This window comes from Phaeodactylum tricornutum, chromosome 27, assembly GCF_000150955.2.
Source record: "Phaeodactylum tricornutum CCAP 1055/1 chromosome 27, whole genome shotgun sequence".
Lineage (NCBI taxonomy): Eukaryota > Bacillariophyta > Bacillariophyceae > Surirellales > Neidiaceae > Phaeodactylum > Phaeodactylum tricornutum.
The window spans coordinates 18,801-35,893 of NC_011695.1; the positions used below are offsets into that span (position 1 = coordinate 18,801).

Genomic DNA, 17,093 nt, shown 5'->3' on the forward strand with positions numbered 1-17,093 from the left:
CATCAACAAGCACACACAGATATGGAAGAGTTTGGAGAACCTTTGACGGAGGCAGCCAAAGTTCGAAAGTTTTTGAAACGTATTCAGGCACCGTTTCTAAATTCTGCAGTTGCCACTGTTTGTGCTAACCCATCTTTGAAAAATGATTTTGAAGCGACAGTGAATTTTCTGAGTGAATTTATTGAAGAGCAGAATCAGGCTCAGCTTCGAAATATTTCGTCAGGTCGATCTGGTCGTGGTCAAGGGCAAGGTAAAGGGTCAGGACGTGGTAATAAAGGTCGTGGTGGTCGTGGTGGAAACAAGGGTGTTTTCAACAAGGGATCTACCAGTGGTATGGTGGATAGATATTATACATTTGATGAATACAAGACCATGAATGCAGAACAAAAGCGTCATTTGCATACGTTACGTGAAGAAGCTGGTGGAAAGCGTCGAAATGCATCTGGTGTTAATTCTAAGGATAATGATGACAAAAAGAAGTCAAAGACCAGTCACAATGATACGAATTCTCTTACATCAAAGTCATTGGCAGGACAAAGCATGTCACAGAGAAATTCTTGACAATTACCGAAAGTGTTGGTTGTGTCTACACGTTCTATTTCTATACAGTCACTTGAGAGTGCACTTATATCACACGCGGAGTTAGATTCTCACGCGGATACATGTTGTGTTGGTCGACACGCTTATATATTCCAAGAAACCTCTCGAACAGTTGATGTTTCTGCATTTTTATCTACATTTGGTCAAGCCCGGTCTGTACCAATTGTCTCTGCTGCATTTGCTTTTGATCATCCTTACACATATGAGACATTTATTTTAGTTATTCATCAGGCTTTACATTTTCCTACAATGGAACATGCTTTGTTAAATCCGAATCAAATTCGATTAAACAATGTCGAAGTCAATGATTGTCCCCGATTTTTGTCGGAAAAGCTTACGGAGTTATCGCATTCGATTTATTTCCCGAAAGACGATGTGAGGTTACCATTATCATTAGATGGAGTCATTTCTTACTTACCAGTCCGCAAGCCGTCTGCGGAGGAGTTTCGAAATTTCCACAAGTTGAACCTTACTTATGAAAGTCCGATTTGGGATCCGTATTCGACAGATTTTTCTCGTCAGGAGGAGAAGTTCACCGATAGTAAGGGTGCGTTGGTAACGAGAAACTCTGCACATGCGAACATTCAAATGGTTACAACGAGGGACAGTACAGTATCAATGGTTTTATCATCTGTTTCGATGTCTTTGGAAGACAAACATTTGATTGATGAACTTGAAAAGACTTGTATTGTTAGTGTTGCACAGTCGTCGAATTACAGGTATAAGGTAACGCCAGAAGAGTTGGCGAAACGATGGAACATTGGTTTATCGACAGCGAAGCGAACATTACTCGCAACGACTCAGAGAGGGGTCAAAGACATTGCTAGTCAATTGTTAGCAAAGAGAGTGAAACCAGTCACTGCACAGTTGAGATATCGTCACTTGCGCACGAGTTTGTATACGGATACGATGTTTTCAAATGTCGTCTCGTCTCGAGGAAATTATTGTGTTCAAATTTACGTGAATGATGTCGACTGGACTCGTGCTTACACAATGAAGTCGAAAGGTCAGGCTCACGATACGTTGGATTTGTTATTTCATCGTGAGGGAGTTCCAGCTGAAATTATTTCAGATGGTGCCAAAGAATTAGTTCAAGGAGAGTTCAGACAAAAGGTTCGTGCTGCAGGAGCTCATGCTAAAGAGATTGAGCCATATTCACCGTGGTTGAATCGAGCAGAAACCGCAATCAAAGCATTGAAACGTATGACAAATACAGCTATGTCGAAGTCACAGGCATCTGTACGATTGTGGGATATTTGCTTGGAGTTGCAATGTTTGATTTGATCGTCAATTGCGCATAATATTTACGCATTGAACGACGATGTCCCGAATACGGCAGTATCGGGAGATACAACGGATATTAGTCATTTATGCGAGTTTGCATGGTATGATTGGGTATGGTATTTGGATCCAGTTGACTTTCCGGAGGATAAGCGGAAACTTGGTCGCTGGCTCGGACCTGCTCACAATATAGGTGATGCAATGTGTGCTCGTATACTTGCCAGAAATTCGCAAATTATTTCGCGAACTACTTACTCCCCACTTTCGACAAGTGATCTTAATTCTCAACAGGTGAAGTTGCTTCAAGAGAGTTTTGAGAAGAACGTTCGTTTGGTTATGAACGAAGATGATCGTATTAAAAATACTTATGTTTTCGAGGCGGAACCCAGTGAGTTCGAGATGTATTCGGACCATTATACAGGGGACCAGGAAACGATGCCACAAGCAGACGAGTACAATCACGAAGCTTTTAATGAGTATATCAATGCTGAAGTAATGATACCAAGACATGATCATATTGGTGCTGGTCGAATAATTGGACAAAAGAAAGATCGAGATGGTAATCCAATCGGGAGGTCGAATCCTGATCCAGTTTTGGACACTCGCATCTTAGAAGTTCAATTTCCAGATGGTAACATACAGGAATACGCAGCTAATGTTATTTGCTGAGCATCTTTATTCACAGGTTGATGACGAGGGTCGTCGTTATCTTTTAATGGATGAAATTGTTGATCACCGAAAAGACGGATCGGCGGTTGCTGCTGATGATCTGTATTATACAGACAAACGTGGTGTAAAACAAATGCGTCGAACAACAAAAGGTTGGCAACTTTTACTTCAATGGAAAGACGGATCAAATACATGGATTCCCTTGAAAGACCTGAAAGAATCGAATCCTGTTGACGTCGCCAAATATGTTGTTGCAAACAAGTTAGTCCATGAACCAGCTTTTGCTTGGTGGGTACCGGACGTATTACGGAAACGAGAGCGAATTATTTCAGCGGTAAAGGCCAGATACCTGAAACGGACTCACAAATTCGGTATTCGTATGCCGAAATCAGTAAAGGAAGCTCTTGAGATTGATTGTGATACTAACACTTCTATATGGTTGGATGCAATCAGAAAAGAGATGAAAAATGTTATGCCAGCATTCAAAGTTCTTGAACCCAATGCGTCGAAACCAGTTGGTTACACTTGGATACCTTGTCATATGATTTTTGATATCAAAATGGACTTCACTCGCAAAGCCAGATTCGTCGCCGGGGGACACGTTACAGATCCGCCGAGTTCGATTACTTATGCTAGTGTTGTTTCCAGAGACAGTGTTCGAATTGCATTACTTATTGCAGCGTTGAATTCGATGCAAATACTTGGTGCTGATGCACAAAACGCATACTTGAATGCCCCAGTTCGAGAAAAGGTATATACGACATGTGGTCCAGAATTTGGGAATTCGACGGAAGGTCGTTATGCAATTATCGTTCGAGCGTTGTATGGTTTGAAGTCAAGTGGAGCAGCATGGCGTGCTCACTTAGCTGCAACAATGGAAGAATTAATGTTTACCTCTTGTATTGCAGATCCACATGTTTGGTTAAGACCATTTCAGAATGAAGGTGGTCTCGAATTTTATGAGTATGTACTTATTTACACGAATGATTTCCTATGTATCAGTCATGATCCGAAGAGTATCTTGGATACTATTGGAAAACATTTCAAGCTTAAACCGGAATCCATTAAGACACCGGATACTTATTTGGGAGCGAATCTTGGACACTTTTCACTTCCCGATAAGCCAGACAAGCCGCGATGGTCTATGAGTTCGACAAATTATGTGAAACAAGCTGTCGCAAATGTTGAGAAAGCTTTGGACGAAATCAAAAGAGGTTTGCCTAACAAAGTGTCGTCGCCAATGTCGACGAAATATCGACCAGAACTTGATGTTTCTCCTGTGTTGAATGCAGAGCATGCTAACTATTTTCAGTCTCAGATTGGTGTTTTGAGATGGGCAGTTGAAATTGGTCGAATTGATATTATATGTGAAGTATCTATGCTTTCATCATTTCTCGCGATGTCACGAGAAAGACACTTGAGTGCTGTTCTTCATATTTTTGCTTATTTGAAATCTCACAACAGGTCACGACTCGTGTTTGATGATTCGTATGCTGATATTGAGAACCATTTTATAGATGGTGCAGATTGGACGGATTTTTATGGTAATGTGAAGGAACCTATTCCGCCGAATGCTCCAAAGCCACGTGGTAGGGCTGTGGAGATTACTGCTTTTGTTGACGCTGACCATGCTGGAGACAAAGTCACTCGTCGTTCACGAACAGGTGTTTTGATCTATCTTAGTCGTGCTCCGATTATGTGGTTTTCGAAGCGTCAGAATTCAGTCGAAACGTCTTCGTTTGGAAGTGAGTTTGTTGCGTTAAAGATTGCTACGGAGATGATACAGGGTTTGAGGTATAAGTTACGGATGATGGGAATTCCGATTGATGGTCCGGCTAGAGTTTTGTGCGACAATATGTCGGTGGTACACAATACTACAGCACCGGAATCAATGTTGAAGAAGAAGAGTAATGCTATTGCATATCACTTTGTACGAGAGAATGTCGCAATGGGAGTTATCAAGATTGCTTATGAGCCGTCGGAGACAAACTTAGCCGATGCGCTAACAAAGGTTCAGTCAGCCCCAGTACGACAGAATCTTATGCGTCAAGTTTTATATTGAGTCAAGTGAAGAAGGGTTTGCCGACTTTCCCGTTTCGATGAAGCCAGTATTGGAACAAATTGCATTTGCAGTACTACATGTCATTGCATGCAGTGTCGAAGTTTTATTTTACAAGTTGTGGATCCCTATTTTTTCCCATAGTGGTTTTGAGGGGACACATCTCTCCATGTCCATGTTTATGTTTATGGTTTCGATGTGTGGGGACTAGAAAACCCCTACGTCAAGCGGTACATGAGGGGTTCATATCCCTAAGTCTATCAGATAAGTCTATAATCTTGTGTTTTTACGCCTTTGATCGTCTACGAAAGTATGTGGGATCCTTTCGGTTCCTTAGACGATTCTAGCCCGTTATCGTTGCAGTTTTCTAGGGGGAAATTGATTTCGAGATAAGCCGTATACCTATTCGTTGAGAATATGATGGCGCGGTCTGTCGAGCGGACCTCGACCCTCGGACCTCGCAATTCTAACCGGCTTTTTCACACTATGTTGACATCTCTGTAGCTAGAGCTCTAGCTACTAGTAGCTCATAAACTGACAGTGCACGAGCGTTTTGGTGGGAGGTGACAACGATCCGACAACAAACCAAAATCGAAAAAAGATAAGATTTTAAATTGCCGTCCTCTAGAGGGCCAACGAAGGAAGCTGTCAGTGTCATCATCATGAAAGCACTTGTTTTACTGGCGAGCTTGGCACTGCTCGGTCGGACAAAGTCTTTCGCCGTAAGAGGTACTAAAGCTCCCGCAGCTCCGCCTCCTATACCGGGGAGCATTTTGCATTTCGTCTCCACTCCCTCGTGCTCGCAGACTTCTCAAGGACTTCTTGGTACCCGCCCTATATCGGTCCTCGTCAATTCTGATTCAGGGGGTAACAAAGATCTGTCGGAGGCATTGATTATCATTCAGGCAAAGAGATACTACGGTACTTACATGAGTCTTTTGGAAACGAACCCTCTTACTACAAAATCCGTTTCCGCAGCCCTTGTTTCCGGGATCGGAAATATTTTTTCACAGTGGTTCCAGGCTATATTGCTCCGACGCCCCTTTCACATCAGCTACACTCAAATGTTCGCATTCGGTCTTACAGGTCTCGTCTACGTGGGACCCTGGTTTCATGTTTGGTACGAACAGCTCGGACGAGTCGGTCGCACTATGGAATCTCGTTTTGGTAGCTCGCAGAAGAAGCAAACACTGGCCCAAATTTTGATTGACCAGACACTCGGTGTTGCTATTTTCTTCCCCACTTATTTTTATGTCTACGAGATTCTCGAGTCGTTCGTAGCAGGGCGATGTGAGCAGTCGTATTGTGCATTTGACCGAGTCTTATATCTCCCTTGTTTCCTTACCAGCGACTAATTCTTTCATCTTGTTACAGTTCCACTCCTCGGGGTAGCGCACGGTCTGCTGAGAGAGCAGATTGGTACTGTAGTGAAGGCCAATTACTGCCTCTGGCCTTTCTTCCAGTACATCAACTTCACCTTTGTTCCATCCTCTCTTCGTGTTTTAGCTACGAATCTTATGAGCGTTTTGTGGAACTGCTATTTTTGTTCTTGCATCGCTTAGGAACGAAACGGCATACGCGTGAGCTCCAGCTTCGATCATATTATGAGGAAAACTTTTCAGACGTTCCTGGATGGTCCAACATGTTGGCTTTGCGATAGCAGAATTTGTTTATTTATCTCCTTAGAAGCGTATGTAGGGATCGCACGAAGATGAATGCCCTTCTGAACTTTAAAGTTCTACCACAAAAGTAGCCGTGTTAGGTTTTGGTAGCTAAAATATTATACCGAAGCTTGGCGCATCGAGGTATCGTCTGTTCAGCGATTCTCGATTCGCTGCTTACAGTTGCACCTTCAAGCTATAATCCAAACATGAATATCCTTGCGTGAGCTTTCCTTGGGAAACAATATCGACGGAGTCACACAGATACAAGTGCATTGTTTCGGTAGTAATTCCACCACTGGCCTCGATCAGAATATGCGGGAACTTTTCCTTTAAAGATTTTGCATCAATTTTGAGTCTCTCTGGTTCAAAATTGTCCAGCATAACGATATCCGCCCCTGCTTTGGAAGCCTCAATCGCCTCTTCCAGATTTTGACATTCAACTTCAATCTTTTGCGAAAATCCAGCGGCTTGGCGAGCACGCTGAACTGCCGCGCTTATTGAACCAGCCGACCAAATATGATTATCCTTCAGCATTACCATTTGGCTAAGATCCAGCCGGTGTGTCGCGGCGCCGCCGACGAGAAGCCCATATTTTTCTACAATACGGAACCCTGGGGTTGTTTTCCGCGTTCCTGCAACCCATCCCTTCCAGCCGGCTTTGCGGGCAAGTTGGACAGCTTCATACGACGCTGATGCTACTCCGGAGCACCGGGATAACGTGTTGAGCGCCGTACGTTCGCCTTGCAAGATCTTGTGAATAGGGCCTGTGACCACAGCAAGCCTGATTTTGTGGTTTGACGAAGCATTCACAAAGTTGCCTTCGATCGCAGCATCCGAATTCCATTCCACCACACATCCCAAAAGCTCAAACACTGAATCAAAGAAAGGTTTTCCTGCAAAAACACCGGGAGATTTTAGCCAGAGAGTTGCCTTTCGAGTACCGTCGCCAACAACGAGACCGCCGACATCAAATGAAGGGATATCGTCGGCAATCCATTGTTTGACAGTCGTTTCTATAAGTATTTTCGGTAGCAGCGTGCTGTAGTCTGACTCGGCCATTTTTTATTGCTAGGTGCTTAACAATGGTGCACTGTTGTATTGAATAGAGCTCTTTTTCGATGACTGTACTTCATTTACGTTACAGTGGGCAATAGCCAATCGAAAGACTAGTCGCTAACCTGAGGTTGAAAAGCGACTCAAAACCACTCTCATGGTAGTGGCACCTCCTTACAGTTAGAAGGATGAACGTTCATATCGCTACGACAGCTTTCAGATATATCTCGCGGTACATTTCCATAGGGGGCAGGGCAGTAACCAACCTCATCTATATACGAATCTTTTTTTGAACGAACTTTTTTAGAAAATGGACCAATTGGTTGAATCATGTCAAAACTCATTTGATAGAGCCATTCTACTCCGGATTTGGGGAAGCAAAACTTGAGACAAATGAACGACAGCTAGTAGAGGATATATCAGGAAGAGATGCTAGGGTTATCATCACATTAGTCTAAAATTGTGCACATCGGATGATGTTCTCACTTTACTTTATTCTAAAGCACTTTGCAAGCTATACTACAAGTGCTCCTGTGTGCTTTGTTAGACTTTGCCATAGCCATACAATGGATGGTTTCCGCAGATGCGGAACCGTCGGTCAAGCGACACGACAACGATGAATGGAATCACAGTCCTGATATCGTAGTGCCGAGGAACGGAGCACCACGAGGATATCAAAAGAAAACCACAAACTGTAAACCTAATAGACACACCTATTTTCCTGACTATAAACAAAGCAATTTCCTGATTCCCCTGTCTTCCAAGGTTTTAGTCTATCAGCGATCCATGGAAGGACCCCGGGCGTCCTGAATTCCCTTTCGAATCTCAACCATGTTCATTTCTTCTCCATAGGTTTCGTAGTAGGTGTACGTCAGATCACCTTTTTGGTCAAAAATCAAAATGCCACCCTCGGTCCAAATGTCTCCACCGAGCGGAATATTTTGGATGTTTTTCTCTTTGTATCGCTTGCCGAGTTTTCTCGCTGAAGTCAGAAGCTTCCAAAAGGTGATTTTTCGACCACCGAGGGCATGGTAAATCAACCATTTTTCATCCCTGTAAATTGGATATTAAAGTCCTTTTCGTAAAATTCCAAGAGCGCCTTGTTATGGATATCAAGTTGTTTGATTGCACCAACAAGACACACCTCTTCCTCCTGCGCTATCTTAGTTAGCTGTAATCCATGCTCCCTGCAGGCGCCGCAACCTGGCCTACGGATAGCGAAAATAATTGTAACTTCCCTATCGACTGCTTTTCGTTCCTTTTGAGTCATTGCCCTTAGAGAAATTTTTTTGTCAGGGGTCTCGGACACAAAACCACCAAATGAACAGTTGACTGGAATAAGCAGGACTTTATAGAGCAAGTGTTCGTTCACGACAAGACTCTTGTGACGATCCACAGCGTCTAATACTGGCAACGGCTTTGTTGAGGTGACACTGGAAAAGATGTTCTTTGCTAACTTCAAGAGCATCGGTTGTTTTTTGCTGTCTTGGTGCCGGCGAACATCATGGGATGAGTTATTTTGCGACAGATTCATCAAATCCTGTAAGAGTGACTCTGCACTTCGAATCAGTGTCAAAGAATTATGATGCATGCAGCCGATGTCACCCTTGTAAAACAGCAAAACAAATGTAAGTGACTATGAGGTTCCCCAAAAAATAGAGACTGTGCTGAGGCTAAGAGAGCGTAATCGAAGGGTTAAGTGTCCGACTGCTATATAGACAACTGCTTTTGATGCCGTCGCTTTTTGACTAATTTTTACAAATATTTCCGACCATCCACTCTTTTTTGTATACGTTCAAAGAGTCATTTACTGCCGGGATGACTCTGATTTCGCGAAGAAGATCGATAGAGATTGAAATTTTTTTAATAAGCACTACTAGATAAGACTGTGAATACGAATGATTGTCTTTACAGTGCTTTGGATTGGCATAAGTTCTGACGCGTCCATAGCCGAAAGACTTGAACGCACCAGGAGACACTTCCATGCTGTTTTCAGGTCATCAGTAGTGTACAACCCAATTAGCATAAGGTCTCCTCCTCATTGTTCATTTCCACCGTTTTTCTTTATCGACCATCCTACGGCTACCAATTCCAGCTACTGTAGGTATGTCGGCTTCCAGCATTGTTCTGCAACTCTGCTCAAATGTCGTAAATACATTCATCATGAAATTGACTCTCACAATTGGAACCTAGACCGCGTCCAGAAATTAGATCCTGGGTCCATCCAATATAGCTGCAACCTAGACAAATTTGAGGTCGAGTGGGATGGATCCTTGATCTTGTTGTTTGTTGCAATAAAAAGCTTCACGAGTACTGCTTATATTATGAACAGATAAATTGTTCTCTAGTAGCGTTCTCAAAAGGACTATTTCCCGGTTTGCTTGTAAATTGTATCAACTGGCTGTAAAACTTTTCTTGGTACAGACAAGCTCATGCTCAGCCATGGTACCCAGCAGCGAAAACCTTCCATCCCCGAAGAAAAACTTCAGTTGCAACGGACCCATTTCCTTCCCCCATGGAGAGTTCTAGCTTTGAGCGAAAGCCTTCTCGAAAAGACGGATCGTCGCTAGTCACTTTTCGAATGCGAACGTACAGCTCGATACCGTAGTCGATTGCTATTTGATCGCGAAGCCGATCGCATTCGTCTACACTGGGCTTGAGATAGCAGTGGACCATGTTGACGAAGGGAATTTGGGGATCAAACGCAATTACCTTACCGATGCTTTCGTCGCTGGACAGTAGTCTCACAATAGTTTGCAACTTGTCTCTTTTTTTTACAAAAGAATATCCAGCACAACCGTCGGACTTTATACCGACCCAGTTTTTACAATACCCTGACCATCCCGACACAGCAAATGGCATAAGCGTATATAGATTTCCCCCAAATCTTCTGAGCCAAATTCGAGCTCGTTCACAAAAGTCTTTCGATCCTAGCAGCATGGCACCTAACATTCCCCCTAATCCTTTGTAAAAGAAGAAATAGACTGAGTCAAAGGGCTCAGCTGGTTTGGACAATGTTTTTTGATACCCTGCGGTCGCTTCGAAAATTCGAGCACCGTCGCAATGGAACCGAATTTTGTGTCGTCTACAATACTCGCTCATTTTTTGCACGTCTGCCCAGGATGTCAGTTTGCCTCCAATTTCACAATGCGGCAGCTCCAACATGAGTGTTGTAAGCCGCGGTGGGTCAAGTGTAGTGGCTTCTACAGCATCACGTACATCTACAAACGTCATGGCCGGGATTGACAGAATTCCATTTGCTTGGCGTGTAATTTTGTTTCGCGTCGATACAACCAAAGGCTCCATCCTTAGAAGCTCTCGATAGCCTTTTTGTTCGTGCAGTAGTAGGTGTGAAGTATGTTGGCATGCAAAGAGAGTCGGGGAAACTCAAGCGAACTACTAGCATGGATCAACAACGCAATGGACTGTGCCATAACACCCGACGGCATGAAGACGGCGTCTGCTTTACCAAATTCGTTCGCAAGCTTCTCTTCGATTCCTTTGAGAAAAGACTCGTCTCCTCTTTTATTGAAATCACCGTTTGTATCCCATTGATCGACACCTACACGCTTGCAGTCCTCCGCAAGGCTGGCCATCACGCCGATGAAGACTGAAAAATATGTTGCTCTTGAAGGGAAAGTAGCGTCCTTTCTGGTTTTGAAGCGAGGGCGAGGCCCACGGTAGTCTGCATCGACCCCAAGACAATAATCCAAGTAGTCTGTCTTGAGCAAATTGACATGAAAAGCGAAATTTACTGTAATATTCCATGGGATTAACCGTAACGTAAATGAAAGCTAATGTTCTTCGTTCTTGGCAAACATGTTGATGTTGATTAGACTGTGAAACTGTTCGTTTGATCGGGACAAATCGAATGAGTCGAATCTTCAAGCAAACTCAACCAAAGACCGTTTAGGAGGCACCTGTGGATTGCGGTCTATTTAGCCGTACGGACACTATAAAAACTATACTAGCGTGCAAGCATTCAACATTGGATTCAAAAGTCTCTAAAGTCTCCTTCATCTGGCATCGGGTAGTTTTGGTGGTCTTTTGAACAGTGCTAACACTAAGGAAATTACTAGTGTGCCAGACATTCCAAGGCGGATCCAATGGTCTCTTTATAGTTCTATAACACGAATAAATTACTTCGTTATATTGGAATTACAAAACTTGTAAATGCTCATATCATCCCAAATGGCCACTATATGTTAACAACACTTCTTTGATTGTGGGATGGCTCCTGCCATTTTCTGGTGACTGTGAGTAGAATATTCACGAAAGTCGGTGGTCGGTAATTGCGCGGATCCATTGTTACTTTTCACTCTCTACGGTAGAAGTATTTCGTGGCTGCTTTCTTCCAAAAATGAGACGATTGCGACGTTTTCCTCCACGTACATCTGCGGAACCACCTTTCAATCTCCTTGCCGTTTCTTTCAAGTCTCCTTGTCCATTGGAGGGCTGGGCTTCGACAAACATTCTGTAATCGACAAAATCCGACACAATGGAATCTGTATCAGCTCTGCCAGACGACAGCTCATCAGGTAGGAATTTTTCGTAGCCGACCGCCATGTGGTGCTTGAGTTCCGCCTCAGGAATCATGTACACCTTTTTACGAAACTGGGGCGAAAGCATCGGTTTCATCATTTTCCAAATGGAACCAAACCATGATGGAGGATTGACAATGAAGAACCCCGTCACTCGTGCTGGAATTCTTCCTTGGAGCGTCAACATAAACTGGAGACAATAGTCGGTGGTAAAACATTTCATAGTCCAGTCATCCATGTTGGCAATAAAGGATATTCCGTTGGAACATGGACCTTCGCGCTCCATCATGGTGCTCATGACATACACCAAATTATCAATCACGGTTTTCGTTTGAGTGTTTGTAGGAACGAATCGGGCGGGTCTCATGTAGAAGACTTCATGAAGATTAGTCGTACGGAGACCTGGTAGTGGAAACAGAGTTTTTGTGCGTAGTTGAAATTCGAGGGCAGATGCTGTCAGCCCTGAGTAACGGCGATCAAAATGCTTCATACTTTTCCAGGCGGATATTTCGTCGAATGGTTTTCCCGGGCTGCATCGAGAAAATCTAAGATACATTTCATCGTCGTAGGGGTCATTAGGGAACCAGGTCTCCCATGTGGCTTTTAAGTGAACAAAGCATGCCAATCCTTCCTGAGAAAGGCCTTGGATCTGCGCTCTGATAGATCGCTCCTGACGTAATGGTGCGAATCTCATTTGGCCTGTTGTAAGTAACTTGCGCAGCTCTAAGATGTCCACCTGTCCACTTGCACTTTTTGTATTGTTGCGCATTTCCTCTTCTTTGCGGGTCTTCATTCTAACTGACAAATGTGGAATGAATCAAACAAGTGAAGAAGTAATGACACGCGCTTTTCAGCTATTATAGATTGGCTTCTCTGTCGGCGTCGCGCTACGGCACCGCGAAGCTAACAGGAAATACAGGACAGCTAAACAATCTTTTGAACGCTTGCAAGTTGGGCAAAAACAAGGCTTTTCGAAACATATTAATCTATGTCCCTGGCCAGTGTGACAAATATTCATAGACAAAAATTACAATTTTCTCTTCCAGTTTGCTATCGACTGCCGTAGGCTCGCTTTTTCACTGGGATCCAAAATGGCAACTGGTCTATAAATAACTAGTATGTTGACTTGAACGACGGACCCGCAAAAAAGTGAACAGAAATATCCCTTTCAATTTGCAACATTCTGTCCGATCGGATTCTTTCTTGGGGCGACAAATACAAAAAATTTCATAAACGTTAGACATTCCACGATTTCCCATAGAGACAGACTCTCTGTTTTCGCCATTTTATATAAAAGGCGGCATTAGGGTCAATGACCCTCGGTCGAGTATATGAAAAAATTAAATAATGAGTCATGCGGTAAATAAATCAATGTATTATTGCCCCCATGGATGACTGGCCATAAGAATTCCAGAACAAGATTTCACGTTCAGCATTTTATAAAGACGCACTCTATACTTCAAAATATCGGCTGTTTCTTGGGATTGCATTTGGTGGACTCTGCTGGATAGGGGCACCTTTCGTAAATGGCAGCTTTGACAGTAAAGTGCATACGCCGATACAAGTTTCTTTGACAGGTTTCACATTCTACTTACATTACATGTTACATTGATAGGGAGCAGTACCCTATAAAAGGAAGCGGCCGCAGCAATTGGTCCGGATTTCTTTTTTGTCCACTACTCTAGCACCGCTAGTGAGTTGGACGCTAACTGGATATGCAGGTCGTGTGTTGCGGCATTCCCGTTGTTTGACACAATGACGAGTATTGACAGCAAGTGATACTCCTCAGGCGAGTGTTTTAAAATGAAGCGAAGTTCAGATTCATTTGGTCAAGGAGAGAAAATGTTCATACATGACACTTTTGTCAGCACAAGAGGTAACTATACCAAAGGCCACAGATATTGTGTATTCGGTAACGCAACTAAACAATCATTGCAAGTACGACGCAATATGCCGATTCATTTCCGAAAGTGACAGTGAGCGACAATGCTAGTGTGCTAGTAACAGCAAGTCACTCAAGGAACTGACGGTTAGCTTGTCGCAGTGTGAGTCACCCATTGTGAAGGTTCTCTGAAGAACTAAAAATACCTTTCAAGTAAGCATATGTACATGATTGCATCGCGAAGAGTGTTGAATATACACATTTATCTCTATTGAAAGAGAAACTGCTCCTGCAAGAGCCCCAGGTCATTGCGTCCTGGTCGAATGACGTAGGCAGCTTCTGCCGACATGGCGCCTTGGAGAGCTATGGCACAGACGTCCGTCAAAACATTCAGCGGCAAAGATCCTTGGCGTGACTGGTGCAAGGCAGTAATAAGCGGGTTGCTTCCGTCGGAACGGTCGATGGCAACGTGGACTTGAGCTACCGCGCAGGCTTCTTCGTCCGGTGTTGCGTCAAGAATCAAAACCGGCGCAACACTAACGGCTGATACCGGCGTTCGCCTCAAAACTTCCGAGTTTGCCAAAACGGTAACGGAAACAATAATGGGTGCTTGATTGACACCTGGGGGCGGCGAAGCTACGGCCAAATCACCGTCGACCATCAATTCAACACCGCCATGTGGAAATAACGGATTCTTGTTGCGGAACGAAGCCTTCGCAAGACCATTGTGGCTTTCGTTGGCAGTCGCGGTGGATGACGTAATAGCAGGTAGGCGCGTGCATTGGAGCGCCGCGCGTATGACATGCGAAGCCGCATCACACAGACTACCGTGTGACGACCCCGCCGTCAGCACAAACAAATCCACGTGCAAACGCCAAACGTAGTGGTACGGAACGATGCATAATGCTTCGAGGTCTACCAAGTCGCGCATCAACAGTTTGGATAAGGTCGCTTCAAGTTCGTCTTGAGTTTTCCGTCGTTGTGAGTTCGGTCCACTCGAGGTTAAACTTTCCACGTGTAGTTCCATCGCTCCTTGAGCAGGGTGCAGAGCCGACGGGTGGACAACTTCAGCTTTGACGGAACACAACATGTGCAGAGAAACATCTTCGTGTGCATGCCGTGCTGCCTCAAAGAGCCGTGCGGAACCATTTGAAAGGATCAAGGGAGGGTTAGACGTACTGCTGTTGTCCTCGTGTGACATGCTTCCTTCGGTAACGATCCGGTAACCCCGATACTCATCACGACCCCGACCGTCCACCCGACAATTTTGATGGCATCCCTCTCGTATAAAGTCCATCTCGGAGCGGCTCAGTAGAGGAGTACTGTCGTCCATTGCTGTGTTCACCAGTTCTTCGCTAAGAAGGGTGGAGCAAAGATGCGAGGGTCAAGACGAGTGCAGATACTAACAGTAAGACTGACATGTGTACCACGCCATAGGATTTGGTAGTCCTGTTGGTTGTTGTGCGACCGACCTTGTGTGTTTTTCTCTGGTTCGTGGGTTTTCGATTTTGTACACGTGACCTTGGTTGTGATGTCGATGCGTGGGGACGGAAGAAGTACAGACTATACAAATACCGTCCTCGGATTAGACAGAAGGAGTCCTGCTCTTCAGTCCTCCTCTAAATAAACTGGAGTCGTATATCGTACTCGCTCAACGCATAGAAATCCCGCTCTGCGAACGAACCTGCGAGCGATCGCGGCGAACCCATTCGGTTCCTGTTGCGAACGATCCGGAACGAATCGTGTAGAGACTGCGTCTCCTCGTCCTGCCCTTATCTTGCTGCACTCTTTCGTAGATTGTTGGACGATAGAAAAGACTGTTGTTTCCGTTGTTTCTGTCCGTGATATCCTTGTTCAAGCACCGCTGCACGGCGAAGAATTCGTTAGAGCAGAAAAGGCTACTTGTTTTTTCCTGCACGAAGAGGGAACAGAAAGAGATTGACGGATCGTGCCTTACGAGCGAACGATGGTAGATAGCAGCAATCCCGCGGCGCAGCAAGGTTGGGTGAAAAGTGCAGACCCAAAGAGCGGTCGTGTCTTTTATGCCAACCACATTACTCGTAAAACGCAGTGGGATCCTCCGGATGGATGGAAGGAGGAGGAGATACAATCCTCCCCTCCGGTTTCTTCGCGAATGTCGTCATCGTTGGACGAAGAAGAGCCGCTACCTTCCAATTGGGAAAAGCTGCACGATCCGACAACTGGTAAAGCGTTCTACGTTGATCATGAACGGAAAATCACGACATGGACACGGCCCAAAGTAGAGAGCACTCCGAACCGCCAGCCACAAATGTCCCTTAAACCTGCCGTGGCTTCGCCGCCGTCTTCCGGTAACGCCTCTGCCGCACTAGCTAGGATTCTTCAGCAGCAAGAGTATGAGCAAGCAAATTCCTACCAGAACTATGGCAGCAGCCGCAGTGACAGCAATGCAGCATCTCCTTCCCCATACCATCAGAACTCCTCTCTGGCGAGATCTTACCAACAAGAAGCTTCATACTACACGACTACATCGTCTAGCGATGCCGATTACTCCGATACTCTTCCAGCACTCGACTTTGAGGTCCAAAAGGTTGCCGATCACTTACGTCCTAACTGCGCGCACTGTGATACAGTCTTTAGTATGAGTCGTCGTCGACATCATTGTCGTCTGTGTGGCGACGTCTTTTGCGACCCTTGCAGCAATCACCGAGCCACCTTGCCTCTACAGGGGTCGGAATTCGAAAAGCCTGTCCGAGTCTGTGACTTTTGCTACACTGATGTGGAGGCCGGACAGTTCTTTTCCTTTCGGCGTTACCTCACACCGCTCCACTTGTATGATCCGGATCACGGACAAGCGGACGAAGAACGCAGTGGCGGAGTCGCTACCGCTTCTAACGTAAATGCGGCTTTGTCCGCACTCACGTCGGACTTGGACCAGCTATTGTTGAATCCTTCTCCCGAAGTCATTACAGCAAGGTTGCGCGGTCTACCCGCAGACCTGTGGATTCCGGAATTGGCCAAACACTTGCAACATACTTCGACAGCAGATCGAACCGTCCGTGTTGTGGCTTCGTTGTTGGCGTTAGAAAGTATCGTCGGTGGCGAAAAGCGGAGTACGCTGTTGGGGTTTACTGGTATGGGCGCACAATCTTATTGGACGGGATCTTGTCGGTTTTGGAGCGCTCCGCGACGGATCGCAAAACGCTTTTTGTTCAAGAGCAAGCAGCTCGTGTCGTATTTTATCTTACTGACAGTCAAACCGTTTCAAGTGTCACTCGAGCATCCAACGAATCCTACAGCGATAGTAATGACGAAAGTTCTGCAGGAAGTATGGATGATCTCGACGTCCACCGAGCTCTACGTAA

The 17,093-nt window shown here is 44.9% G+C and overlaps 6 protein-coding genes across 6 annotated transcripts; 2 read left to right on the forward strand and 4 right to left on the reverse strand.

Moving 5' to 3' along the window:
• Positions 1–5,517: 5,517 nt before the first annotated feature.
• Positions 5,518–6,171, forward strand: PHATRDRAFT_16632 (predicted protein; the record flags this gene model as incomplete). Its single annotated transcript, XM_002184919.1, has 2 exons — positions 5,518–5,928; positions 6,022–6,171. Coding segments are annotated over 2 exons (561 nt in total), but the record flags the coding sequence as incomplete, so codon positions are not given.
• A 276-nt stretch (positions 6,172–6,447) lies between these two features.
• Positions 6,448–7,332, reverse strand: PHATRDRAFT_16599 (predicted protein; the record flags this gene model as incomplete). The annotated part of the gene is made up of 1 exon (XM_002184994.1): positions 6,448–7,332. The coding sequence occupies one exon, from the start codon at positions 7,330–7,332 to the stop codon at positions 6,448–6,450; it is 885 nt and encodes a 294-aa protein (XP_002185030.1).
• Positions 7,333–9,762: 2,430 nt separating this feature from the next.
• On the reverse strand, positions 9,763–10,922 carry PHATRDRAFT_50097 (predicted protein; the record flags this gene model as incomplete). The annotated part of the gene is made up of 2 exons (XM_002184995.1): positions 9,763–10,652; positions 10,727–10,922. The coding sequence occupies 2 exons, from the start codon at positions 10,920–10,922 to the stop codon at positions 9,763–9,765; spliced, it is 1,086 nt and encodes a 361-aa protein (XP_002185031.1).
• A 585-nt stretch (positions 10,923–11,507) lies between these two features.
• Positions 11,508–12,785, reverse strand: PHATRDRAFT_50098 (predicted protein). The gene has a single exon (XM_002184996.1). The coding sequence runs from the start codon at positions 12,658–12,660 to the stop codon at positions 11,635–11,637; it is 1,026 nt and encodes a 341-aa protein (XP_002185032.1). The 5' UTR covers positions 12,661–12,785; the 3' UTR covers positions 11,508–11,634.
• A 1,232-nt stretch (positions 12,786–14,017) lies between these two features.
• RRP (ribosomal RNA processing protein) lies at positions 14,018–15,165 on the reverse strand (the record flags this gene model as incomplete). Its single annotated transcript, XM_002184997.1, has 1 exon — positions 14,018–15,165. The coding sequence occupies exon 1, from the start codon at positions 15,080–15,082 to the stop codon at positions 14,018–14,020; it is 1,065 nt and encodes a 354-aa protein (XP_002185033.1). The 5' UTR covers positions 15,083–15,165.
• A 1,174-nt stretch (positions 15,166–16,339) lies between these two features.
• Positions 16,340–16,510, forward strand: PHATRDRAFT_16608 (predicted protein; the record flags this gene model as incomplete). The annotated part of the gene is made up of 1 exon (XM_002184920.1): positions 16,340–16,510. A coding segment is annotated over one exon (171 nt), but the record flags the coding sequence as incomplete, so codon positions are not given.
• Between the last annotated feature and the right edge of the window lie 583 nt (positions 16,511–17,093).

What these genes read in the sequence shown, in the direction of transcription:
- PHATRDRAFT_50098 (XM_002184996.1), bottom strand. Translation starts at nt 12,660, where the DNA reads ATGAAGACCCGCAAAGAAGAGGAAATGCGCAACAATACAAAAAGTGCA.